The following is a 27,074-nucleotide window of genomic DNA, read 5'->3' as shown; positions in this document are numbered from 1 at the left end:
CCTATAAAAGAAATCATCAACCTAGTGGCCTTTCGACTCAAATTACCAGACTCCTGGAAGAAAATCCACCCGGTCTTTCATACATCCTTAATGAAGCCCTACGTCCAGACCTCTCGAACTAACCTCCAGCCTAATCCAGTACTCATCAATGACCAACTGGAGTATGAGGTCTCCAGAATTTGTGATTCCAGATATAGACGTGGCCAACTCCAGCACCTGGTGGAATGGAAGGGATATCCCCCAGTGAACGCACTTGGGAACCTATCTCAAACTTAAATACCCCCAGGTTACTCAGAAGGTTCCATCTCATACACCCGGGCAAACCCGGGGGGACGGGTTTTCGGAGGAGGCATGCTGTCATGAACCATCGAATTCGCCCTTTCTGGGCCTCCTGGTCCATGACACGTCGGGGTCTATACTCCATAATACTACCAACATGGCGGCAAGCCCATAACGCGTTCCACACAGCGTGCTCTAAAAAGAGACCAATCCCCCGCAGCCCCGCGCGCCTCAACGCTGCTGCTAGCTGTGTCCGGACGTGTGCTCCGTACTCTGCCTCGTACTATTCTGTTGTTTCCTGGTTCCAGGTAAGCCTTCTTCCAATCTGTCTTTCCCCCCTCTTACCCAGCCTTCCCGGAATCGTTGCACCGCCTCCGCGTGCTTCTTATCCCCTTCTTGAGTCTCCTGGAGTTTTCCCTTGATCCCGGGCATCGAAGCTGAACGAACACTGGAAGCCAAGGACCGCCGAGCGGGCTTGTATAAGACCCGAACCATACAAAAGAAGACTCCTCCTAAATAAGTCATCAGGCAACGAAAACAGGTGAGAAAGGGGGAAACCTGTGACAATTCCTGTTCATAAAGTGGGTGCCTGAACTATGCCACAGAATTACCGGATTCTGTCTCTTCTTGACACTACCAGCAAAGTCTTTGTTGCTATTGTGTTAGACCATCTGCAGTGCTGGGCTGATACTAACCAAATACTACACCCATTTCAAGCTGGCTTTCGTGCTGGATCTAGCACGACTTTTAACATTCGCCTACTTGATGCAATTATCACTAGAGCCAAATTAAACCCTAACCCTTCTGTTTATGTTACCTTTATTGATTTTTGTTCAGCATTTGATCGAGTGAATCGCCAAAAATTGTGGAACATCTTAGCTGAACTTAATTGCCCCATGCGGTCAATTGAAATTGTCATTAAACTTCATTCTAACAACACTGCATGCATACGATTAGATAATGGAGGCCGCTTGTCAAGACCATTTAATATCAATAAAGGAGTTAAACAGGGTTGCCTGTTGGAGGCCGTCCTTTTCAATCTTTATATGTCCTCTCTTATCCCCCGACTAGAAAACAGTGCAAACTTTCCTGCTAGATTTGGCTCCACCAGGGTGACGGCCATACTATACTCAGATGACCTTGTAGTTGTTGACAACACTTACACAGGAATGAAAGATATATTGGAAGAACTTGGATGCGTTACTACCGAATATAGCTGAGTATTAATTTAACTAAAACAAACATGCTATTCTCGACAAATAAAGTGCATAGACCTAAAATGGCTATAAAGCAGATTATCAAGCCCCGATTACCAATAAGATTCAGCGAGCCAAACAAATCACAATGACTTGCAGTTTGTACTGAATTATGTAGGGAATTCCCTAAAAGGCATTACGACACTATATACCCAATGGTTTATTCCAGTTGTAGTGTATGGACTTGACGTTTTGACCATCCACAACCTCTTATGGTTAGACAAAACTGAAGGCCATTTTTGGCAAACTGTTCTGGGTCTTCCCATTACTTGTTCCATTCAATATATTCGAGTTGAATTTGGCCTGACCTCCCTTAAGGCTATTGTCTTACAACAGAGAGGATTGATACCGCTGAAAGCTTCATGCCATCCTATACGTCAAATGCTGAAAATATTAGGTACTAATATCATGCAAATACATAAAACCTAAGCATTTAACAAATATGATGCGATGTGCCTTGATTTATATAGCAACCTGGATTGGTCAGTAAATCGCTCTACGTGCGGACGATAAAACACAGTCAAATCCGCATTTAAGAATCTACTTTTAAAAAAAAGATAGATTGGGAGAATAACTTTGACCATATGAGCAAATTACACAATTACATATATCTTGAAGGAATAGTTCATTCATACCTTACACCTCAGAGGTATTTGATATGCTGCCCAAATCCGATGGTGCGCAAATTTCACCTCTTATTGAGGTTAAATCAATTACCAGTGAGGGCAATATGTGGCAACCGTGGCAGTTACCTGTTGATGAACGTTATTGTCGCATATGTAAAAACAAGACAATGTTGGAGACTCCTAGACATATCTTAACTGCATGTTCTTTACTTGAATTGTTATATGCGGATATGTATGGTCGTTATGTTCATGAACCATCTTACATAGCTACCATACATTTCTGGCATTTTTGCCTAAACTCTCCATATTCCTGCCTCAGGTATACCGCTATTTGTTCCACTGCTATGATATACAGCATTGGTGACAGCGGACAGCCTTGTTTTGTATCTTTGTATAGTTGCCATTTGTCAGAGTATATACTCCCGTTCAGACCCTGGCCATTGGCTCAGTGTAAACCAATCGTACCCATCTGATATACTGTGGTTCGATCCCCATTCTCTTCATAGTGGCGTATAACCAATCCCAATTAACTGAGCCAAATGCTTTAGTAGTGTCTAAGGACGTCACTGCGCATTCTGACATATAGTGTTCAGAGCTATACATCACATGATGTAACCTCCAGAGGTTCTCTGCTATGTTCCGTCCAGGTACATACCCAGTTTGATCAGGATCTATCAAGAGGTGCATCACCTTATGGAGTCTGACAGCCAAGACCGAAGTAAGGATCTTGCTCTATTGCCATTCCTTACCGCTATGCTACAAAGTAGTGTGGGATAATGTTCACAAGAAAAGAGTGTTCACAAAATGATAAGCCAGGATGTTATGGCCGGGGTCTCCCTTCCCCACATTTTTAGCACGGGACAAGGCGGGACTCTTGAGCACAGCACACTCCTGGGCTACTCTGGCACAAGCCTACTGTTCCTTTCCTCCATATCAGGGCCTTTTGTGCCCAAGTCTCTTTCATGCAAAGTCTCTTGTCTAGGAGGGCCTGATATGCCAAATCCAACAAAACAAAAGTTCCTTCTGTTACTCTTCACGTCGGGCGATTACTCTTCACCCTTGGATCCCACTCAACCGGGCTCCAATCCTTCTCTCAACGTTAGCCTCCCTCAATCGGGCTCAGACCAACAATTCACTGTGGACATCCCTCAATCGGGTTCACGCTTGTCGTCACAATGTTCATAGGTGTGTCACTATTCACCACAATTCGCAGGAATCCCTCAGTCGGGTTCACGTTTGCCACTCACCACAGTTCACTTAGTTTACACAACGTATCAAATACTTTCGACTGTACAAGGGATTTGGCTTGACCCTCGTATGACCACTTTGACACCTCACGCCGGCCTTCCCTAAGGCCTCCTGGTATTTGTATTTTCCACAATCTTTGCTTAAAACATTCTCACAGCTCAGGAGAGGGGTACAGGCCAGAGTCATTTGAATGAGCACCCACATGGCGTCAGACCACTCTGTTTCAGGTACCAATTTCACTCACAAAAGACCTCAGTCTTTTATCTTCTTTTTTCATGTACAATGCGGTCCACTAAAAGTCTCTTCCGACTGACCGGCTGTGCTGAACTCGTTGGCATTTCCTTTACAGCTGGAGTCGAGGACAGCACCACGATGGCAACCGTTTCTCCCCGCCTTGGCAATCAGTGCGGGAGGGTCCCATGTACTGCTGACACCCATCACACCACTCACCAGCTGCGATTCCCGGTCTTATGTTCCCTTTCTCAGAGGCTTTGCAGACCATGGTTGAAAAGGGCAAGAGGAATTCCCTCCTTGTCGTCCATTCAGGTCTCACCGCCTTTCTCCTCCGTTTGAACTGCCATCCCAGAATAGCTACTTCCTAGTGCATTCGGCCTTGCTCAAAGTGTGCTCTCGTGCTCCACCTTTTATCTCTGTGGGGAAGGGAAAGACAGTCAGGTGTATGTAGTTATCGGCAATTGCCCAACCCTTGAGTTGGGACATGTTAGGTAAAGAGCTCTGGTGTTAGTCCATTGTTGCTCACGGTATGAGAAAGTGTTTGTATTGGAAAAGGGGGCTGCGGGGTAGAGTTTTTAAATATCCTACTGGGCAGGATGGGGAAAAGGTGTCATAAGAAAGGGGATACCGCGTCTCTCCCTTCGGTGTCCCACTTCCACTCCCCGAAGACGCCCCATCCAGTTGATCCTCCCGCACTGGACCACCCCCAGGAACTGGATCCAATAGCGATGGCCGTGTCCTGGCCACCTGGATGACAGATCCCTGGGGACTAGCGCGTGACACCTTCAGGTTTCTCACAAAACCCACTTTACCAAAAATGAATGCTAGCAAACCTATATACCCCTGCATACGGGAAAGCCACATAGGAGTAGTGAGAGATACTCTTCCATGTGCCAGTGATTCTAGGAACCTAACCCTATATGAAAATCCCATCACAAGAATGACCAAGGAAAGTGGATTGTCCTCCCTGGCACTGCTAAAATCATATAGGGAAGCAGAGGTTACTTTCCCAAACAGCAAAGGGATTAAGAAGACCAGGGGAAGTGGATTGTCCCCCTTGGCACTTGTGGAATACTTTATGCTTGGATGATTATCTTTGTACCAATTGGAATTTGGAGCATTGATTATGAGGAGAGGCTTCCGGAAAGCATCAAGCATATGTTTATTTTCCCTTGCAGTACATTTTTGGAGCATAAAGAGTGTGAGGGTCAGATTAGGGTTTTGACACAGGACAGTGAACATTGAATTGGACATTCTGACAAAGACGGTCTCATTAGTTAGTTTTGTTGAGGAATGGATACCCCCTCATAGAGATAGGGCAAGTGGGGCATTCCCCCCTTTATTAGTTAAATATTGGTATTGTGGATCAAACCACAACTGTGTCCGACTCCTTACTCCGACCACCTCATAATATACATATTTCAGATACTAATGTATACATGACACTTTCTGATGGTTATTAGAAAAGGCTGTCATCTTTTAACTATATTTATTTTGGAAATATACTTATTGTGCAGAGAATGCATATTTGGGTCTCTTGCAGTCCCCCTGCACAATGTTTGCATTTACTCACTTGCATTTTGCAGGCCTGGGTTTCCCTTTTTAAATTGCTGTTTCGGCCATGTATCTATTTGTAATTTGCCGCGCTTGCAAATCTGTGCTGGCAGCATCGCTAGATCGATCATTAATAAATGCATCCCTCTCCTCAGGCATTTTCACCCCTGCTCACAAAACCCACTCTTGACCCCCTTCTACCGGCCAACTACAGATCTATATCAAACAACCATTTCTTTGCCGAGCGAATTAACTGAACAACCTGCACCCAGCTATATCTGTTCACAGAACCCAACCACCTCCTCGGCCCTGACCAATCCGGATACAGACCCCTAAAAATAACTGAATCATGCTTATTCTCCACCTGGCATGATCTCAAAATAACCTCAGATTCAGAAGGTTGTGCTTCACTAATCCTTCTCGAGCTCTCAGCGGCCTTCGACACCACTGATCACTGCACCCTCATGTACAGACTCCGCTCCAATGCCATCAGGGATGAAGCATTGAAGTGGATCTCCTCCTTCCTCTCCAGCAGATCCCAAATAATATACATGGCCCCATTCTTCTTGCCTCGCAGATACCAACCACTGGATGACTGCTAACCACCTCCTTCTCAACCCCGGAAAATCTGAAATCATGATCTGTGAGAGGCTTCTCTCTTCCACCAACTCATCCCTGTGCCGCCCACTCTAGGCCCTCCCCCCTCTACCACCAAAACAATAAAGTAACTTGGATGCACTTAAGACACCAATCTGGCACTATCACATCACATTAGCTCAGTGTCAAAATCCTGCTATCTACACCTACGCATCTTCCGACGCATCTTCCCCAATCTGACCTTCCCACAGAGAAACGCTGCAATCACGACCGTCCCACCTAGACTCTGCAAAAAAGCTATAACTTGCACCAGCATCTCAACTTAGAATGCTCCAATGGGTTCAAAACACTGCTGTAAGGCACCTTTTCGTCCTAGGCCCCAGAGAACACATCCCACCCACCCTCTGTGTCATTCCCTGGCTATCTATCGGGCATCAGTCCAACTTCAGGGCTATGTGCATCACTCACCATGCTCTGCACAACACTGGCACAGAATATCTACAACACAAGCTTACCCTCTGTAGGCCCAACAGAAACCTGACATCAGGCACAACTCTCCTCCTCATCCCATTTACCTCTGTCTCCGTCCAAGCACCCACCATATATAACTCATCCCTTTTAACATTTGCTGCATGGAGGACCACCTCCCCTTTCAGAAGTCACTCAAGACCTGGCTCTTCCCTTCTAGATCTTGACAGACCTAGTCCACCTCATGGGTGTACGATCACCACCATACAGGCAGGTAGGGGCTTGAATGAATCACATGAGGAGACAACAAATCAGTACTGAGTACCGAGCATCAACAGAAAGTGTTCCAGTCGATCTACATGATATGATCTGCATTCACTCATCACAACTACATACCAGCCAGGACTCCCGGGTACATCTCCCACTCCATCTCAATGGAAGATAGCTGTGTCCCTCCTGGGGAACGGCCACACACCCACATACATCTGCAATAATCCACTAATTCTTACTCACATCGCACATCACCTCTGCCACTAGAAAGCAGCTAAATCCAACAAAAAAAGATGCGTTTTAGCTGCGCACATATTCAGCCTCCTCGAATCGCATATTCTCCAGAGAGCCCATCTCAGCACACATCCACTAGCCAGATCTCCATGGGTTGCTAGCAGGGACTTTGCCGTCCCTATCTAGCTTTGTACTGGTTAAAATGCACACACACACATTCTAAAATCCTCTTATCCATTCTCATACCTCGGTCCTCCAATGGAGTTCACCCACAGCACTTTGAGGCAATACCTATGGCACTATGCATTATACAAATGCCATATAAAATAGAACACTTGCATATTGCGGGCCTGGGTTTCCCTTTTTAAATTGCTGTTTTGGTCTTGCTTCTGTTGTATTTTGTTGTATTTGGTCACACTTGGATTGTGCCTCACTAGGGCGCCTAACTTAGATTGCATCCAACATACTCTCAGACATTTGACTTGTCCACCATTTGACTACACCCTACACCAAACATACATCACCCTCAGTCTGAGCAACAACCCTCATAGAATACAGCAGAGCACCACAAAGAAATCGGTCCATTTGTCACATAACTCGACTCTTGATAAATTGACACAGCACCCGTCTCACACCTTATAATATGGGCTGCTTTTAGGAACCCAGTCATTCCCTACCCATCTTCGATCAGGCTATAAATGCACACATCATTTTACCACTCCTCTCACTACTTCTCAACTCGAGTACGGTCTCCCAAAGGACATTCATCCTCACAGCGCTTTGAGGCCATACCAATGGCAGTAGTCGCTTTACAAATGCCAAATAACATACCATTTAGATTTGCACACATTACAAATATAAAACCAGCAATAAAACGCTTGTAAACAATACGAAGATTATATTATACAATCCGAAATATGATGTGTGTAATTACTGCTTTAAAACATTTTGGCAGGTCTCCAGGGCCACCGGCGCGCTCCAGAACAAACAGTACAATTAATATGGTCAGTGCAACTTGTTGAGCAATTATGACTGGCAAGTTTTCCAAAGAGCTGTAGGTGTTGTTCTTTATTCAATGGCAATATTTATTTTGGCTTCAATCTTTTGTTCAAAGAAGCCTACATGTGTGCAAATCAATATTTCATTTATTTTGACACTTGGTTTGTATTATTCATACAATCCTCCCCTCAAACAGGCTTGTATCCTTCTTTGTGTGAGTTTTTGGACTTTGTTGCATAAGCTTAACGATGTTTTGTCCTCTCAAAAATAATTCTCTTTGGAAAATATTAATATTTGAGGTAAAACAACATCACAGCAAGAATATCAGCTAGAAAGGTAAAAGAAACTTAACTAGAAAAAACGCTCTTTCCAAACATCAAGGAACAATCCTGTGTTATTAAACTTAGGAAGCTCCCATCATGGAGAAAGATTGCTTTACATACATGAAACATCAGATACCCCATTGTTAAGACGGATTTCTGAACTCTGTCCTGGTGGCGCAGAAGTTCAGAAGGCCAACCTAATTACTTGGAACAGGGTAACCTCTGGACGAGCCAGACCAATCAAGGTAGCGATCGCGGCGGTAAAGACTAGGTCTCAAGAGGGGTGAGGGTGACTGAAAGCCCGCAATGAGCACACAAAGCAAGAGCGCTTACAAACTACTCCAAACAGTTGTTATATCAAAAATATATACACATTTATTTTAAGGCCTTTAAAATAATGACCGTAGTGAGAAAATCACAATATCACAATACTAAACCAACACATACCATATCAACACAATATATATACAAATACAACAGTCGCTAGCGTTATAAGCACGAAATGTGTAGTCCACCTGAAAGGGAAGGAAAACAGGCAGTGCGATAACGCTTTAGACTCAGTTCGCCTTCAGAGGCACCTAACTAGATGGAAGTCCGAGCCCTGCGAAGAGTGGAGCCTTGTGCTCAAAGTACCTGCCACGCCGGTGCCAACGGGCAAAAGGGGAAGCTCTTCGCAGGAAGTCAGGCAGTTCGGGTTAGTGCACAGCAGAAGGAGAACAGGTTCCGCAACTCAAGCGCAGCCTCCACAGCGGGCAGAAGCAGAGCGCGAGTACGGCCAAAAGGGTGCTGTTTTTACACAGCAGGGAAAAACAATGGGATACTGCAGGAGGGCGACCAGATCCTAGCTAAACTACTCACCGGTCCCCGAAGCAAGCAGACCCAGGCTTCTCCACGTTAGTTTCAGCAGCTGGCAGGTTCAGAAGAGCAGGGAACGCCTCGTAGTCGTGTAGAGCAAAAAGACGTCCCAATCGACGAAACCAGCACAGTTTGTTGCCGCAGCAGGACAACGGAGCGGCCGTGTGTATTCGAGCCAAATGTACACTCCTCCCTTCAGACTTGGGAACGCCAAGTGTACGAAGCGTGGGAGAGTGACAAGGACTCGAAATACAACACAACCTGGCGGCGGTTACAGAGCAGGACTCCCTTGTAAGCTGGTCAGTCAACTGGATGGCCCAGAGACACTTCCGAAGGCTTACTTGGCAGGAGATGATGAAGTCGCCGGGAATAGCTGTTCCTGCTATTCCAAAGGTCGAAGCACCAGTACAGGCCTTCTGGTTCGATCCAAGGAGGAAAGGGTTTCACAGGACGACAGCAGTGCAAAGGAGGATTCCTTCCGCGGGTCACCAGCGATTCCTCGGTCCAGCCTCTTGGTTGCAGGATACTTGGCTCCTGTATTCCTTCGTTCGTGAGAACTCAGGAGATCGACATGGTAGTGGTGTTTCCAGCTCCCTCTTATCCACGGTTCCCTTCGCGCCAAAACGGAGGGGAGCCAATGGGAGATCCGCTCATCAACACACATACCATACGTGGACCAATCACGGACCACGGTGGTCCCAGGCATTCACACCACCCTAGACTCTCTGGCACCCAGGATGTGTATTGGGACCAGACATCCCAGCCCACACCCTGGAGGCACACAAACGACATGTAGAAGCCCACGAAAGCAACCACGTTTCGCGGGAAAGTACATGCCCAAATAAGGACGGCCCCGGGTCGCCCGACCTGGGGAAGGTGAAGGGAGCAAGACGGTCAGTGGACAGGACAAAGGAGCCTCGTGGTCTGGCCATTTTGGGAGCCAGGCCACCATTTTGGGTTCAGTGCGAAAAACGTGCTCAGAACGCCAAAAGGAGCTCAAAATAAACAAAACGATCGCTGCCACCATTCCAGTCCCTGAATGACTTGCACCGATCAAATACCATCCTAAAAGAGTATCTAGGGCCTGTAGAAGGCTAGAGACCCAAGAGAGCTGTAACTTAGCTTACAGTGCCCTCTTGTGTCATGTTGCACTAAAGCCGCAACATGATAAAAGAAACTACGGGAAACAGCGTTCCCCGGTACTGACTGTCTTAAGGGCATGTCAGTTTCCCCGTAAGAAAGGAGCGAAAGCCCAGAGGAGTGCGGCAGAAGGATGCACTTCTCTGGCAAAGTCAAGAACAAGGTGAAAAACAACAGCAAAAAGTTTAGGGGTTGCCACATGGAAGGAAAATTACCTACAATTATGAAATCTTTCCTAACACTCGCCCCTCCCAGACTATGGACAGGGGGAACTAATCCACCCCTGGATGAGTCTCTTGTTCAGGTCGGTTAAACATTCTGGACAACCCATCAGCATTGCTATGTTGGACACCTGGCCTATGCTCAATAGTGAAGTCGAAGCCTTGTAGACTTATGGACCACCTAAGCAACTTTGGATTCTCCCCCTTCATGTTCATTAGCCACTTTAACGGCTTATGGTCAGTCTGCACAGTGAAGTGGGTCCCATAGAGGTAGGGCCTCAGCTTCCTTAGGGCCCACACAACAGAGAAACATTCTTTCTCTACCGTAGACCATCTGAGCTCTCTGTCCTTAAGCTGGCGACTAATAAAACCGATAGGGTGTTCCTTACCCTTCTCATCTACTTGTGATAGAACAGCTCCTATCCCAGTGTCAGAGGCATCCGTCTGCACGATAAAAGGTCTTTGATAATCAGGGGCCCTGAGCACAGGGGCCTGGCACAAGGAGTCTTTTAAGCCATTGAAGGCCTTCTCACACTCGTCGGTCCAAGTTACCTTCTTGGGTTTCTTCGGAGTTGTGAGGGCAGTCAGAGGAGCAGCTATGGTGCCATAGTCTGCCACAAAATTGCGATAATACCCCGTGAGTCCTAAGAAGGCTCTCACTTGGGTTTGCGTAGTGGGGGTAGGCCAGTCTTGTACTGCTTGTACTTTACTGGGTAGAGGCTGTATCCTCCCTCCACCTACTTCATGTCCAAGGTAAACCACTGAGCCTTGTCCAATCTGGCATTTACTAGCCTTTATGGTCAAGTGGGCTTTCTGAAGAGCCTGGAGCACAATCCTGAGGTGTTTCACATGGTCTTCCCAGGTGGCACTGAAAACTGCTATATCGTCCAGATATGCAAGACAGAATTCGTCCAACCCATTCAACACATGATTCACAAGCCTCTGGAAAGTGGCAGGTGCATTCTTCAACCCGAACGGCATTACCCGGAATTGGTAAAGGCCGTCTGGAGTAGAAAATGCTGTCTTCTCCTTGGCATGTTCTGCTAAAGCTATTTGCCAATAGCCAGCAGTGAGGTCAAACGTGCTGAGGTACTTGGAGGCACCCAAAGTATCCACCAGCTCATCTGTTCGAGGCAAGGGGTGTGCATCTGTCTTGGTGACAGCATTCAGAGCCCTGTAATCCACGCAGAACCTCAATTCAGAAGTGCCTGCCTTTGGAAACAAGACCACAGGACTGGACCAAGGACTACTAGAGGGTTCAATCACCCCAAGGTCTAACATCTTGTTGACCTCGGTCTTAATATAAGACCGTACTTTATCTGACATCCTGTATCCCCTACTTTTGGTAGGTACACTGTCTCCTGTGTCAATGTTATGTTTGCACCAAGGTGTCAAACCAGGGGACTGTGAAAACAGGGGGGAAAACTGCCTAAGCAAACTTTTCACCTCAGCCTGCTGATTCGGAGTCAGGTGAGGGGCCACTCGGACACCCTCAACGGAGCTATCTGAAGGACCGCTTTGGAACAGGTCGGGGAGAGGTTCAGACTCCTCTTCCTCAACGTCTGACGCCAGTAGCAGTGCTGCGATTTCGACTCTTGGGACGAAAGCCTTCAGCCTATTCACGTGGGACACTTTTGGAGCCTGTCCAGGCCTTCTAAGGTCCACTAAATAGTTCACCTCACCCAGGGGCTCCACCACTGTGTAAGGGCCTGACCATTTGTCCTGTAAAGCTCGAGGCCTTATTGGATTCATGATCAGGACTTGCTGACCAGGTGTAAAGTTGATGAGGGAAGCTTTCTGGTCGTACCAATGTTTCACCAGCGCTTGCCCTGCCTTCAATTTATCACTAGCCAAGCCCATCAGAAGTACCATCCGTTTTCTGAGCCCTAGCACATAATCAACTACATTGGTAGTAACAGGGGGAGTGGGCATCTCCCATCCCTCTTTGACGATGGCTAAGGGTCCCCGTACGGGATGACCGAACAGAAGTTCGAAGGGGCTGAAGCCAACACCCTCCTGTGGTACCTCTCGGTAGGCAAACAGTAGGCATGGTAAAAGAAGATCCCATTTTCTTCTCTGGGGCTCCTCCAGAGCCCCAATCATGCTCTTTAACGTTCTGTTGAAACGTTCCACCAGACCATTGGTCTGGGGGTGGTATGCAGAAGAGAACTTGTAGGTGACCCCACATTCTTTCCACATAGCCTGCATATACTTCGACATAAAGTTGCTGCCACGATCTGACACAACTTCTTTAGGGAAGCCAACCCTAGTAAATATGCCAAGTAAAGCTTTTGCAACTGACTTGGCAGTTACAGTTTTCAATGGGATGGCCTCAGGATACCTGGTTGCATGGTCGACCAGCACCAGGATAAACCTATTGCCCAAGGATGTTTGCGGGTCAAGGGGACCAACGATGTCGATCCCTACCCTTTCAAATGGTACCCCCACAACTAGGAGCGGTACCAACGGAGCTTGGATTGTCGCGCCAACCTTACCAGACAACTGGTGAGGCACAACTCCTACAGTGACTTTCTACTTGCAGCCCCATCTTGGGCCAGTAGAAGTGCATGGATAACCTTTGCTTGGTCCTCTTCATACCAAGGTGACCAGCAAGGGGAACTTCATGCGCCAACTGCAGGAGGAAGGGTCTAACAGCAAGGGGAACCACCAACCTCCTATGGTCTCCTTCTGTAGACTCTGTGGGCTCACTATACAGGAGTCCACCTTCCCAATAAATCCTATGCTTCCCAGGAGGTTCACCCTCAAGCTGGGAGCAGGCCTGTCTCCTTAGGCCTTCCAGAGATGGGCACTCACGTTGGCTTTTACTGAATTCGTCCCTATCAGGACCTCCTTCAACTAACAAGTCTTTTAGTTCAGGATGATCGTTGGGGTCGAATACTTCAGGCATCGCCACCTCCTCGTCAGGCCCGGGCGATTGACCAACTTCCTCCACCGCAGTGGTAGGCGAGCACGGGGGAATATTCTCTTTCCCTCGTTTTGACTTGTAGACTCCTTTCGCCTTGGGTTTCCCCTTCGGCTGGGGCGGCGTATTGGACTTGGCCAATGCTGCCCGTGCTTGAGACCGTGTGTAGGGTCTTTCGGAAGTGTCTCCTACGAGCCCTAAAGCTCTGAGATCATTACCCAACAAGACCTTTCCCGGGACGTTTCTCTGAATGCTCACTGGAATCCTGACTGCTGTACCATTTAAAGTAAGATTTACAGGGATCACGGGAAACATACGGAGGGGGCCGTCAGCCAACTTAGTGGGCATCAGAGTAGCTCTGGCAACTTCCTCTGAGTCTACCAAGGTAGAATCCACTACAGTGCGACTGCACTCACTATCCCTAAGAGCTGGAGTATCCACTCCATTGATCAGCACACTGTCTTTAAAGTAGTGCTTGGTATTATCCGGAATCCTAGCATACGCCTCTGCGACTTTAGGCTCCCAGGAACCCAGGGACACTAAAACTACCTCAGCCTCTATTCCGCTGGGAAATGAGTCTGAGGAGAAGGATGCTCCTGTAATCTCTTCTTCCTCGTAGGAGGAGAAGGCCAGATTAGCGGAGTGGACCCCCAAAGGTCTAACCTTACACCGGGGATCCCCCTTCACATGGTCAGTTGCTCCACAAGAAAAACAAGCCCCAGTGGGTCTGTTTACCTAGGGAGGCTTATTGTAACCAGAGTTCTGTTTCGGAGGCTGACCTCCACTACCCTGTGAGTTCTCTTGTGTCTTACCCTTGTTTTTCTTTTTGTGGCCCTTATGGGAAGAAGATTTAGCAGATTCCCCACCCTCCATATCTTTGGACTTTTTCCCTTCCTCCTGCTTACCAGGTTTTGTACTTATGGGACACTCGATGTGACGCCCATAAGTCTGCTGCAATGGCCAGCTTCTTAGGATCTATCTCCTTCGAATCGGCCAAATGCTGCTTAAGCTCCAGGGAAGAAGAAGCAAAAATATGTTCCAGCATGACAAGATTTATCATGCCTTCGAAGGTAGAAACCTTATAACCTTTGACCCAGCCAGTTAAGTTTTTCAAAGATTCAGCGACATAAGATACCCAAGTACCACCTTCCTTTTTCTTATACTCTCGAAAACGCTTTAAAGATTGGGCCGGAGTCTTCCCAAACTTTAAAATGAGAGTTTGCTTTAACATTGCGAAATCAGCTCGCTCAGCCTTCGACATTTCCATAATGGCACTACAGCCAGAATGGGGCAGTCCACTGAGCAACCACGCAATCTTATCAGCATTGTCAACTTCTTGAACCTCGCATGCATACTCAAACGCATTCAGCCAGTCCATAATGTCATTCCTTTCTTCATACACACTGAGCAGATCTTTCGGAAACCGTGGATGAGAGGAAGCCCCAGACCCATGTCCAGGACCCTTGGACCCATTTGCAACCTGAAGCTTGGCCAGTTCCAACTGGTGATCCCTGTCTTTTTGTTTTTCTGCCTGTTCGATTTTTAGTTTTGCTATGCTGAATTCAAGCTCCTGCTGCCTAAACCGCAGCTCTTGCTTCTTGAATTCAAGCATAGCATCCCCATCAACACTGGCAGAGGAAACATTAGACATCTCGTCCTCCCTGTCCTCGTGGTCGCGATGGATCAGTGCAGCGGCAGAACCGTCGGTTCTACCAGTGAGAGCAGCCCCACCACCTTCCGCACTGTCCTCAGAAGTTATAGCGTCAAGCTGCGCTTCTTGCCACGCCACGATTCTTTGGATCATTTCCAATTTCGTGCCTTGAGAGGAAACACCTCTCTCCGCACACATCTTTTTCAGCGTTTCTGATTTGGAAGCATTTAAAGTTAACAAGGTATTTGTTTCCATACTGTTTGATAGGACTATGGCCTTTTTAAAGTTATACTACAACAATTCACTACGTGTACTGGTTGGAATAACCTGAAATGCCTTAGTTCGAGCGCAACACTGGATACCTTCAGTCGTATCCCACCGCTGTACACCAATTTGTTAAGACGGATTTCTGAACTCTGTCCTGGTGGCGCAGAAGTTCAGAAGGCCAACCTAATTACTTGGAACAGGGTAACCTCTGGACGAGCCAGACCAATCAAGGTAGCGATCGCGGCGGTCAAGACTAGGTCTCAAGAGGGGTGAGGGTGACTGAAAGCCCGCAATGAGCACACAAAGCAAGAGCGCTTACAAACTACTCCAAACAGTTGTTATATCAAAAATATATACACATTTATTTTAAGGCCTTTAAAATAATGACCGTAGCGAGAAAATCACAATATCACAATACTAAACCAACACATACCATATCAACACAATATATATACAAATACAACAGTCGCTAGCGTTATAAGCACGAAATGTGTAGTCCACCTGAAAGGGAAGGATAACAGGCAGTGCGATAACGCGTTAGACTCAGTTCGCCTTCAGAGGCACCTAACTAGATGGAAGTCCGAGCCCTGCGAAGAGTGGAGCCTTGTGCTCAAAGTACCTGCCACGCCGGTGCCAACAGGCAAAAGGGGAAGCTCTTCTGAGGAAGTCAGGCAGTTCGGGTTAGTGCACAGCAGAAGGAGAACAGGTTCCGCAACTCAAGCGCAGCCTCCACAGCGGGCAGAAGCAGAGCGCGAGTACGGCCAAAAGGGTGCTGTTTTTACACAGCAGGGAAAAGCAATGGGATACTGCAGGAGGGCGACCAGATCCTAGCTAAACTACTCACCGGTCCCCGAAGCAAGCAGACCCAGGCTTCTCCACGTTAGTTTCAGCAGCTGGCAGGTTCAGAAGAGCAGGGAACGCCTCGTAGTCGTGTAGAGCAAAAAGACGTCCCGATCGACGAAACCAGCACAGTTTGTTGCCGCAGCAGGACAACGGAGCGGCCGTGTGTATTCGAGCCAAATGTACACTCCTCCCTTCAGACTTGGGAACGCCAAGTGTACGAAGCGTGGGAGAGTGACAAGGACTCGAAATACAACACAACCTGGCGGCGGTTACAGAGCAGGACTCCCTTGCTGGTCAGTCAACTGGATGGCCCAGAGACACTTCCGAAGGCTTACTTGGCAGGAGATGATGAAGTCGCCGGGAATAGCTGTTCCTGCTATTCCAAAGGTCGAAGCACCAGTACAGGCCTTCTGGTTCGATCCAAGGAGGAAAGGGTTTCACAGGACGACAGCAGTGCAAAGGAGGATTCCTTCCGCGGGTCACCAGCGATTCCTCGGTCCAGCCTCTTGGTCGCAGGATACTTGGCTCCTGTATTCCTTCGTTCGTGAGAACTCAGGAGATCGACATGGTAGTGGTGTTTCCAGCTCCCTCTTATCCACGGTTCCCTTCGCGCCAAAACGGAGGGGAGCCAATGGGAGATCCGCTCATCAACACACATACCATACGTGGACCAATCACGGACCACGGTGGTCCCAGGCATTCACACCACCCTAGACTCTCTGGCACCCAGGATGTGTATTGGGACCAGACATCCCAGCCCACACCCTGGAGGCACACAAACGACATGTAGAAGCCTGCGAAAGCAACCACGTTTCGCGGGAAAGTACATGCCCAAATAAGGAAGGCCCCGGGTCGCCCGACCTGGGGAAGGTGAAGGGAGCAAGACGGTCAGTGGACAGGACAAAGGAGCCTCGTGGTCTGGCCATTTTGGGAGCCAGGCCACCATTTTGGGTTCAGTGCGAAAAACGTGCTCAGAACGCCAAAAGGAGCTCAAAATAAACAAAACGATCGCTGCCACCATTCCAGTCCCTGAATGACTTGCACCGATCAAATACCATCCTAAAAGAGTATCTAGGGCCTGTAGAAGGCTAGAGACCCAAGAGAGCTGTAACTTAGCTTACAGTGCCCTCTTGTGTCATGTTGCACTAAAGCCGCAACATGATAAAAGAAACTACGGGAAACAGCGTTCCCCGGTACTGACTGTCTTAAGGGCATGTCAGTTTCCCCGTAAGAAAGGAGCGAAAGCCCAGAGGAGTGCGGCAGAAGGCTGCACTTCTCTGGCAAAGTCAAGAACAAGGTGAAAAACAACAGCAAAAAGTTTAGGGGTTGCCACATGGAAGGAAAATTACCTACAATTATGAAATCTTTCCTAACACCCATGAAAAGCATATTCTCCAGATTAAAGCATTTACAATTGCTGTACTTCCTTTTAAATGGTGGTTCTTCAGTATGTGCATCCTCCAAGATTAATATGTTTAGAATACCTTCCCACCACTGTGACTGCTTACCAAAAATAGGAAAATATTCTACACATAACGCTGGAAAGGATTTCCAGGATTTCCATTTATTCGGATTTACAGAACTGTAATAATAATTGTCCAACATAGGTTTTGTTCACACAGTCACAGACTTCGAATACTTCTCCATTACTGAAGAGGATCACAGATTGGGTGAGCCAGTCTGTGCTCACTCCATAAACCCACAACTTTCTCCAACTACCCACGCTGCCCCCAAAAACAAACTTCTACCCACTGACATTTACTTAGCTATCACCCCAGAGAAGAGACCTCAAGCTCACTGCACAAAAACTCACCCACACCCTTAAATACAGTAGCCCAGGCACCATAGGTATTGATTCATCAATCCGGAGAAACCCTTGACCCATAATCCTCACAGAGACTCACCTGACCAGGAGGAGGACAGGTATAATCAGCATGACGAGCAGAGTGTTCTGCGGGGACAGACCTGCCCAGGTCAGGCCCAAGTAAGAGAGCGAACCAAAGATCCCAGCTCCGCCAGTGCCAGAAGACCACCAGGAAACCACGTCACTGTGGATCGAAAGGGCGAAGGGGGACAAAAAAGGAGGAGAGGGATGAGAATAGGGGAGTGCAGTGGATTGTTGTAGCTTTTACCTTAACTAATATACTGCACCAAAATTATACAGACATGCTCATTATTTTATAATTAGTGCACATTAGAAGGCCCAGCCCAGCGAAAACAGGGGGTGTTGACATACTCAGAGAAGACTAACTTTTAGGTAAATGAGGAGCTGACCTTAGGAACAGTGCCTCTGAAAGGCCAATGCTGCTGGGCAAAGATCAGTCACATGCCAAGCTTCATTTGGCAGGTCACAGACCGAACCCCTGCAGTATGGCCCTTTCACAATTAAAGGCACATGTTGACATGGCTTAAAGACAGTCAGACCACGTCTCAAGGAAGTATACATGCAAGGAGAAAGGCAACAGTTCATCAAATGACAGAAACCACAAAGTGATTAAGAGCAAGGCAGTGTGAATTCAGGAACCGGTCGGGCCTGAGCGAGTGAACCTACCTGTGGAAGAAGGATGTCAGACTAAGGAAAGTGACTTCACCCAGACCCGAAGAAACACTTGCAAACACCACACCTGCAGAAGAGAAAAGTTAGAGAGATGGGAAAAGTTATCACTGCCTGGCAAGAAGTCTAAACTAAAACTGCCAGCCTCCTCAGTCCGACACTGGCGTCTGATCTCAATAGGAAGAATCAACTACCCATCCTAATATGCCCCATAAAGAAAACTACTGGCCTTTGGGTACAGCAAGGTGTCTAAACATTACTCCTGGCCTCTAATCCCAAGGCATCCTGTACACCGATCGAAAATTCATCTGAGCCCCTACTATATTCATAAAGTCCCACAATCTCTAATCTTATCAAATTCCTTCACTGTAGTCCTCATTCACGACCCTGCCACTGACCTTCTTTGAAATGTGTCCTTTCCGCCGACCACTTAAGAAGCTCTATTTTAGATGATGTGGGATCCATATGGCTGCCTCAAAGCTGGACAACCATATGACAGTCCGAGAAAATGCACAAGGAGGGAGGGAGTCTAAGTCAATATTCCGCTTCCTATCAGCGTGAACCATGTGGTTTTCGGCTACCTGGTTCACAGACCGAAATTATGATAACAATTAAGACATACTGAAAATGTATTTACACAGATCAGTGGTAATGTGTGTGCACTGGCTGAACTGAAGCACAAGCAGATTGTCTTGTTTTTCTTAAGACGGACAGCAGCATGCTATACACCTTCCCAAATTGCTCCAAGAAGTGGTGTTGCTCCTAGAGTTTGTTCTCAGTTCCCACCTTCCTGAAATACTTGGCAGGTTAGGCTGGTTTGATGGATCTTAAAATAGCATGTCAAGTCTTCATATACGTAATTGGCCTGGCGAATGCAGACTGGCTTTGGCCAGAGTGAAACAACTACCTAAACCAACCTTGCGAGCAATAGCACTTCCATGAGATATTGGGGAAGCTATACAATTTGCTACTGTGCAGTTTAAGGAAAGCAGGCCCCGCTTGTGATACGGTGCAGTCAAGGCACCCACCTCACTACATATCAGCACAACGATGCATCGAGTATGTATGATTTAAGTTTCTCCTGATGAAGAGTCAAACACAAGTAAAATCTGGGGTTGAGAACCACGCAGAACCCGCACCAGGGCCAGAGGGTTGATTTTATTCGTTGATGAAAAGCCCCTTCATAAAAGCATGTGTATGTGGTTGACAGACTGGGCAAGATTGATATGCTTAGTCTATCAATACAACAACCCATACCCAATCATTTTTAAGTAAATGTGTCATGTGCCACTGCACTTTTCATTCACACACACGAACTTCAAAATGTTATGTACGGAATAGAGTATTGAATGATATGCCATGACTCCCATTACAAATTATCCGGTATCCTGCCAGTAATTCCGGCGGGAAACTTACCTACTGTTACCGGCGCCTGATATCCCGTTATTACTGGGATATTCCAGGTGTCGGCAATGGCGGTAAATCCCCATTCCATGGTATCCGTAGGACTCCAAGGAGGGGATTGCTGGTGTTTTCCGGCACCGGAAATACTGGCTGTTTTTTGCCAGTAAGGGCTTGATTTACCTCCAGCTCTTGGCTGTAGGTTACTCGGGTAACCCCCACCGGCAAGCTTGTAGTTTTGCGTTGCTGGAAAATTGGCAGTCCTGGAATAACCGCCACTTTTTCCTGCACTTTTCATGCACAACAAAACTTGTAATGAGGTTTTGCAAAGTATAATAAAAATCAAGCTTATACGAAAAGAGTGATGAATAAAGTCTTGCAGTGAACAAAAGTAATCAAAATTCTGAAGATCATCAAAAGTGACACTGATGTCCTGGAGAATACACCAACTCTCAAAGACAGTTCAATGGTTATTTGTTTTGTAGACAAGGGCTGTCCCTCTTTCAACTAGAGATGGGCGTTCCTTCCCTAAACCAGGCGTCCCTCAACCCCAGGATGGTTGCAAGAGATCAGTAACCCCAACTATTTAAGGTCTGTGTTGTTTAAGTGTAATGATCTAATCTAGATCTCCCTCAAGGAACAACCTAGATGGACCCTATTCTAAATTTCAAAAGATGTCTTAGGCAGTGGATTTCTGGGTGCCTTTTATACATTAAGGCCTGAAATGCCGTCAAACGCCAAACGTTTCATCTCCCTAGATCTCGCTGTCCTTCTCCATGAACTCCTCCTACTCTCCTTCACCCACTCCATCCACCATCTTCTCCCGCTCTCTTCCTCGTCTGTCCCTTTAACAGTCCTGACTCATCTGTCTACCACCACCCCTCTGATCTTATCGCTCTACTTCTACTACTACCCTCCTCCACACTACTCCTCCCACCTCACTACTACTCCCCTCTCAACGCCACTACACCCTCATCCACACTACTATTACTTCTTCTCACCATATCACTATATTCCACCCACACTTCCTGGCTCAATAACCTTCCATTCACTTCCCCAGTCCCACTTCTTTTAACCTCTAATCTCCTACTAATATCCTCACACACACCATGTGTGCTCCTTCAAACTCCACTTCTACTCTCTCCCATGAACTGATAACTCACCATGCACCACATGCCTCTGAAAAACTCTTCTCCATTGTCTTCTGCTCCATCCTTCCACTTTAAGTACTCCCTTTTATGCTCTCCTTCCCTCTCCATTAGCTACATTCCTTCTCTAGTTGCCTAGATCATCCACTGACTTCAATTTTGCCTGGGAAGCTGTTACAGATATCAAAACATTCAGAAAGGGGATTAAGCTCAGCCTCTTTCTCGTATGTGTGTTCCCTGAAGACCTACTTCTTAATCTTATTTTTGTATTCAAGTTCAGGTGAACGGGCTGTATTATGCAAAGTTTCAACCTCCATTGGTGGTTTCAGGCTCACTTGCATTAATTATTGGAAAACATTTATGTCTCTAAACTTTAAAAATCCATGTGCCACAAGTATGTATTTATCACTCTGGATTTTATTTTAATCAGCCTGACTATGCAGCCCGAAAGAACTGCATATGAATCCTCCATCCTAACTGCCCCCCTGAACAACTGAGTTTGACACAATTGATGACTCATTTTTTGGCCCTTCATCTTAACTCTGCCCCTTTGGTCAGATGGTGCAAGTGTATCGAAGTTATGTTACCTCTGCCCCACCATCCTGCCCAGCCCTAGCCCAAACTTTCCTTCCTTAACTCTTAGATCACAGGGTATCCCCTCATCCCGGCATATGAAGCAAAGGGCAGATGAAGAAAAGGGCAATTCCTGTTTGGTCTTATTAGCGTCTGGAAGGGTAGGAACTCCTATGTTTTGCAAACCAGCAGCATGTGACACTGCTCTTCCCACCACCTGCTGGCCATCCACTGCTGACCATGCCCAGCTCGGGCTTCATTTAAGTGACACTAGCAGTATAAGACGATCCAGCAGACGCAACTTGCTCTTCCACCTTCTGCCTGCCATCAACTGCTGACCACTCCCTCCTCAGGCTAAATCTAAGGGACATCACCATTTTAAACAGAGCCAGCTTCAACCAGGCACAGTGAGAGCAGGTCACCTGACCTCACTGTACCTGCCTTCCATGGCTGACCATGCCCATCCCGGATTTCATTTAAGCAGTCTCCCCATGGGTCTCATTTCTGCATATTTGCCCCTGTAAGGTCCTGGCATTGCAAAGGTCCGGCACCTCTGCACCCCGCTGTTAGTAAGCCATAACCATGGGTCTCTCACACACCCAGCTCATCTTCACACTATTTAGACCAGGGAGGGCATGGACAAACACCATCATCAACACCATACTAACCTAGACAACATTGTCCGCACACCCCTTTTTCACCACCCATTAACGGTGGTCAACACCCACTCAGCAGTCCTACAAGCAGCAAACATTTTGGACTTCATCACTGCCAATAAACCTGATTCTATCTTCATTACCAAAACCTGGCTCACAACAAACTCCCTCCAAGGCCTTTGATATCATCTCCCTACCTGATCCATCATTTAATATGTTGACCAGCTGGGGAAAATATGCAGCAGAGAGGCAGCCATCCACAAAAGCAACTGGCATTGTATATTACACAATCAATCACCATAAGATTTAATTGAAACTCACTTGACAATTCTCTGTATCACACAAGGAATCAGCCACTTTCCACCTCATTAACAGACCACCTCCCAAAAATGGTACTTTCTTAGATGGGATTATGGACTAGAGTTAGACAGGTACTTTTGCTCTGGAAAAATTGGGCTGTGCTGCTACCAATCCATGGAATACTCAGAAGCTCTTTATCAACAACCGGCACATTAGAGCTTTTGCGAAATGCTGGCACAAGGCCCACAAACCAGAGGACATTCTATCCTTCAAGACCTTACCTTTCAAATGGTGCACCATGGTATCTGAAGCCAAGACCACTTATTTATTAAACCACCACCATTACAACAGCAAAGCACTTTTTGTAGCTGTCAAAACACTGCTCATGACCCAAAGGTGCCAGAATCCCAGGAGTGGGTGCTGTCTCTCATTTCCCACTCCGGCAAGTGTTCTGCTGTCTTTGGCATAACTTTCCATAGGAAGTATATTTATCTAAATCACAAAATGTGTTAACAGTGCTATACTACCCACGTAGACTATCTTTGTACCAAAAGTGTTGAGCTTTTTCCTTCCTCGGTTCAGGGGAGCAAGGGAAAGTTGGTTGAATTAATTCCCACCATAGGTGCCTAGACCACCAAGCTCTCGGGGGTGGCATGTAACAAGTTAGCAAGCTCAGAGGAGAATGGTCTGTATTTCTTTCCTAGCTCCTTGTCCAAGGAGGGAAGGAAGCGCAATGCCTTAATCACTTGAATCCTGAGTCTTTGCCATTGTTTTCGATAATGACGTAGTTTTGAGAAAGAACCTGTGACCGTAGAAGTGCATGCACAGGACATAGTTAGCTCTCTACATTTACGAGCTGGACGTTGTCATTTTCAGAGCCAAGGAAATGACCATTAGGGAGAGTTTGCAAAAAGGTACACATCGCATCCCTGCTGGCAACATAAGTGTCAGTACCAGCTGTCACTGTCTAAGTTAAATCTTAGAGGAAGAATCTGTGGGAGAATGCAACCAATTAGAACTGGTAGTTCAAATTATTGATTTATGTGAAATAAAAAGATACATTTTGGTGGGGAGCGATGAGGAGTTCTAAAATCCCCATTGTCTTTGTGCATGGCCACAAATGGTTTGTTGACCGACAAAGCCTATATTTGCTTATGTGATTGAGAGAAGCCATTGCCACTAAGAAAGCTACCTTGTATGCTAGGTGTTTTAGTGAGCACTTGGAAATGGTTTTATAAGGTGAAAGCATGAGTCGATGTAGGGTAGTGTGTAAATCCCAAGTTAGCTTCCAGTGGGTAGAGCCGTTTAAGCCCTGCATCAAAGATTTCATGACCTACTTGAACTTCCCACCAAGACACATGTGTTGTGAAGTGGTGTACGCAGCCAGAACTGCCAGATGTACCTTTATGCAATCTGTAGGGTTGATATTGTGTGTTCCACACCAAATAACAAACCTCCTCCACTCGTAGTAAAACATTTTTGTATTTGGCGTGGATGTCCCTTTGCAACTTCCTCAAAGATGTATGGAGATCATTAAATGTCAGAATTCCATGACCTGCTGTCATGCTGCTAAGATAACAGAGTGTGGGTTTAGATATGTTAGATGCTGTTGTTGCTGTGTGAGCAGGATGTTTTCTGTTATGACAGGAATGCCTTTGTTGGCACCTCTAGGTAGGGAACAGTCACATCAGCCTTAAAAGCAACAGCCTCTCCCGCAGTAACCCCAGAGAAGGAGACAGTTCTGGGGCCCCAACAGGCCTGCCCTGCCAAAGCGTTATACAAGGAAGAGCAACAGGCCAAATGCTTTGGAAAACCACCATAACCCTCATAATGGCATTCACATATTCCCAGCCAGCCAGAGAAACATATTATGAGAAGGATGATCTCTGCCCTTTTTAAGGCATGAAATGCACATACTATACACCTCCTTAAAAATATGAAAATGCAAATTAAAGTGAGGTTTCACTTTGGCATTAGTTTTTATACAGATAGGAGGCATGTAAGAGTGGTATAGTTCGTACATATCCTGACTCAGATGTGAGCTTTCATAGATATTTTAGTGTACTGGTAAGAAATGTACATCCGCTACACATACATGTACAGCGCGTATAGAAGATCTACATTGATTTTGGGGGTGTGTCATAATATCCTTTGTTGTAGGAGCTTGTGCTGTAAGTGCGTAAGGGGAAAGAATACTTGGTGTAAGAGCGTGTCATAAGGGCGAGTGCCACAAGTTTAAGTACCATAAGTGTGTGCGCCGTAAAAGTGTGTGTGTGTGTTGTAAGTTAGTGTGTGTGTCATAAGAGTGAATGGCCCTCATTACGACCCTGGCGGATTTCGCGGTGCTAAATGCACCGCGAAGCACGGCGGAAAGCCGTCGATAGCGCCATGGGGGTTGGCGGATTTACCAACCCCATGCCGACCTTGGCGGAGCGGTAAATCCCCAATCCCCATTTTACCCTTCCCCATTCTTGCCCCATAGGGTATAATGGGAGTGGGGAAGGAGTTAATTACGCCGCCGTAAAGTACGGCGGCGTAATTAACAACGAGGTCCCTTAGCGCCATGGTTTTCTCCGCCCGGTAAAACCAGGCGGAGAAAACCTCCATGGCGCTAAGGGAACTCGTAGTACGGCGGACGGGTCCGCCGCGATTAGCGCTGGCGGAAACCCACTCCGCCAGGGTCCTAATGAGGGCCAATGTGTGTTGTAAGTTTAAGTGTGTCATAAGTGTCTGTGTGTCGTAAGAGTATGTGTGCCATACCTGTGGATCAGAAAAGCGTGTGTCATAAGAGTGTGTGCTGTGTTTGTATCATAACACCATGCGGGCTAAGGCATTGGTTGGTATGTAAGTGTCTGGCATGAGAGTGTATGGCGTATATGTGGAGCATGATTGTTTGGCATGCAGTCGTCAAGTGCACATGTCCTATGCGCCTCCTATGCGTATGAAAATGCCCATTAAATTGAGGTTCAACTTTGATGGGAGTTTTAAAGCTAGACACCTCCTCACCAGCGCCAAACTTTCATCTAAAACCATACTCCTTGGTGACCTCAACCTTGGCCTCAATGATGAATCAGATCTACAGGCCTCACCCCTGGCTAATTCTCTTAAAGAGCTGGGTTTTGCCTAAACATATCACCAGCCCCACTCATGCCAAGAGTTGAATCCTCAACTGGCTTGCCGACTTGAATTGCCATATTGCTATCACACCCAATCTACCCTGCTCCTGGGCTGATCACAATATCATCCTTTTCTCTATACCTGTCACTAGACCCCAGCCGACTGCTGCCCCAACTTCTTACAGAAGCTCAATGACACAATATTCAATCAAGAGCATTTTATGTTCACAATCGATGTTAAGAGCTTGTACACATCTATTCCCCATGATCTAGGCATCGAATCTGTTGAATGGCTCTTACTTGAATCGCCACCTATCCGTGCACAGAAAGAATTTATTCTGACTCTTCTTCAATTTATTGCAGAGAACTCATATTTTCAATATCGCAATAAGTTCTTTTTACAGACTTCAGGGACATCGATGGGTGCCACTATGGCACCATCATATGCTAATTGTTTCATGCACAAATTTGAATCCGAGCATGTACTAAAAAAGCAAGAGTGGAATCAGTACATCTACCTATGGTCACGCTATATCGATGATATATTTGGAATTTGGACAGGCACTCACGATATGTTCATGGTCTTTTTTGAATATCTTAACAGCATCGATCCACGCATTCAATTCACGAGCGAGATATCTAGAGAACATATCACATTCCTTGATGTTTGCATTGTCAAGAAAGATACTGGCTACAACACCACTTTGTTCCGCAAGACCACCGATCGCAACAATCTTTTACACCGTCTCAGTTTTCATCAACCTAGCCTTCTGAAGAATTTACCATACAGTCAACTCTTACGAGTGAAAAAAATAGTGAGTGATCCTGCAGAATGCTTAGCTCAACAGCTAGCAATGAAAAACAAATTTCTAGCACGTGGCTATACAGAGGAAGAACTGAACTCAGCGTCCCAAAGGGTACAAACTTTTGATCGCGACACACTGCTAACCGGCACCACTAAACCCAAAAGGGAGCTACAAACACCGGTATATGTCTCAAGATTCTCCATTCAGAGCAACAAGATAACGAATTCCATTAAGAAACATTGGAATATCTTTAAGAATGATGTTAGAGTACAGAAATTGTTTGTTCAATTACCGGTATTTGCCTATCAAAGAAGCAAGAATTTATGCGATGAACTAGTACACACAAGACCTCCCTTGAAAGAACCTAGTACTCAACGCACGGGGACATACCCTTGTCTTCATTGTACTAATTGCAACCTAGTCATCAAAGGCAACACCATATACCATCCCAGCACAGGCAATAAGATTTTGCTGAAGACATTTGGCACTTGTGATAGCGAGAATATCATTTATGGAATAAAGTGTCCCTGTG

The 27,074-nt window shown here is 46.5% G+C and overlaps 1 protein-coding gene across 3 annotated transcripts in view; it reads right to left on the bottom strand.

The window, feature by feature from the left end:
• The window catches only part of CLN3 (CLN3 lysosomal/endosomal transmembrane protein, battenin), a 652,734-nt gene that overhangs the window by 323,785 nt on the left and 301,875 nt on the right, over positions 1-27,074 (bottom strand). For all 3 annotated transcript variants that reach the window (XR_011304414.1, XM_069652104.1, XM_069652103.1), the window contains exons 7-8: positions 18,540-18,612; positions 17,893-18,036 (exon numbers count right to left, since the gene is read on the bottom strand). Coding sequence is in view for 2 of the 3 variants with exons in the window: in XM_069652104.1 (XP_069508205.1) it covers positions 17,893-18,036; positions 18,540-18,612 (217 nt within the window). In the remaining variant the exon portion in view is untranslated. The remainder of the gene's footprint in view (positions 1-17,892; positions 18,037-18,539; positions 18,613-27,074) is intronic.

This window comes from Ambystoma mexicanum, chromosome 3p (assembly GCF_040938575.1).
Source record: "Ambystoma mexicanum isolate Mex_15411 chromosome 3p, UKY_AmexF1_1, whole genome shotgun sequence".
Lineage (NCBI taxonomy): Eukaryota > Metazoa > Chordata > Amphibia > Caudata > Ambystomatidae > Ambystoma > Ambystoma mexicanum.
The sequence above is the reverse complement of the archived record's forward strand: the minus strand, read 5'-3'. Positions and strand labels throughout refer to the sequence as shown.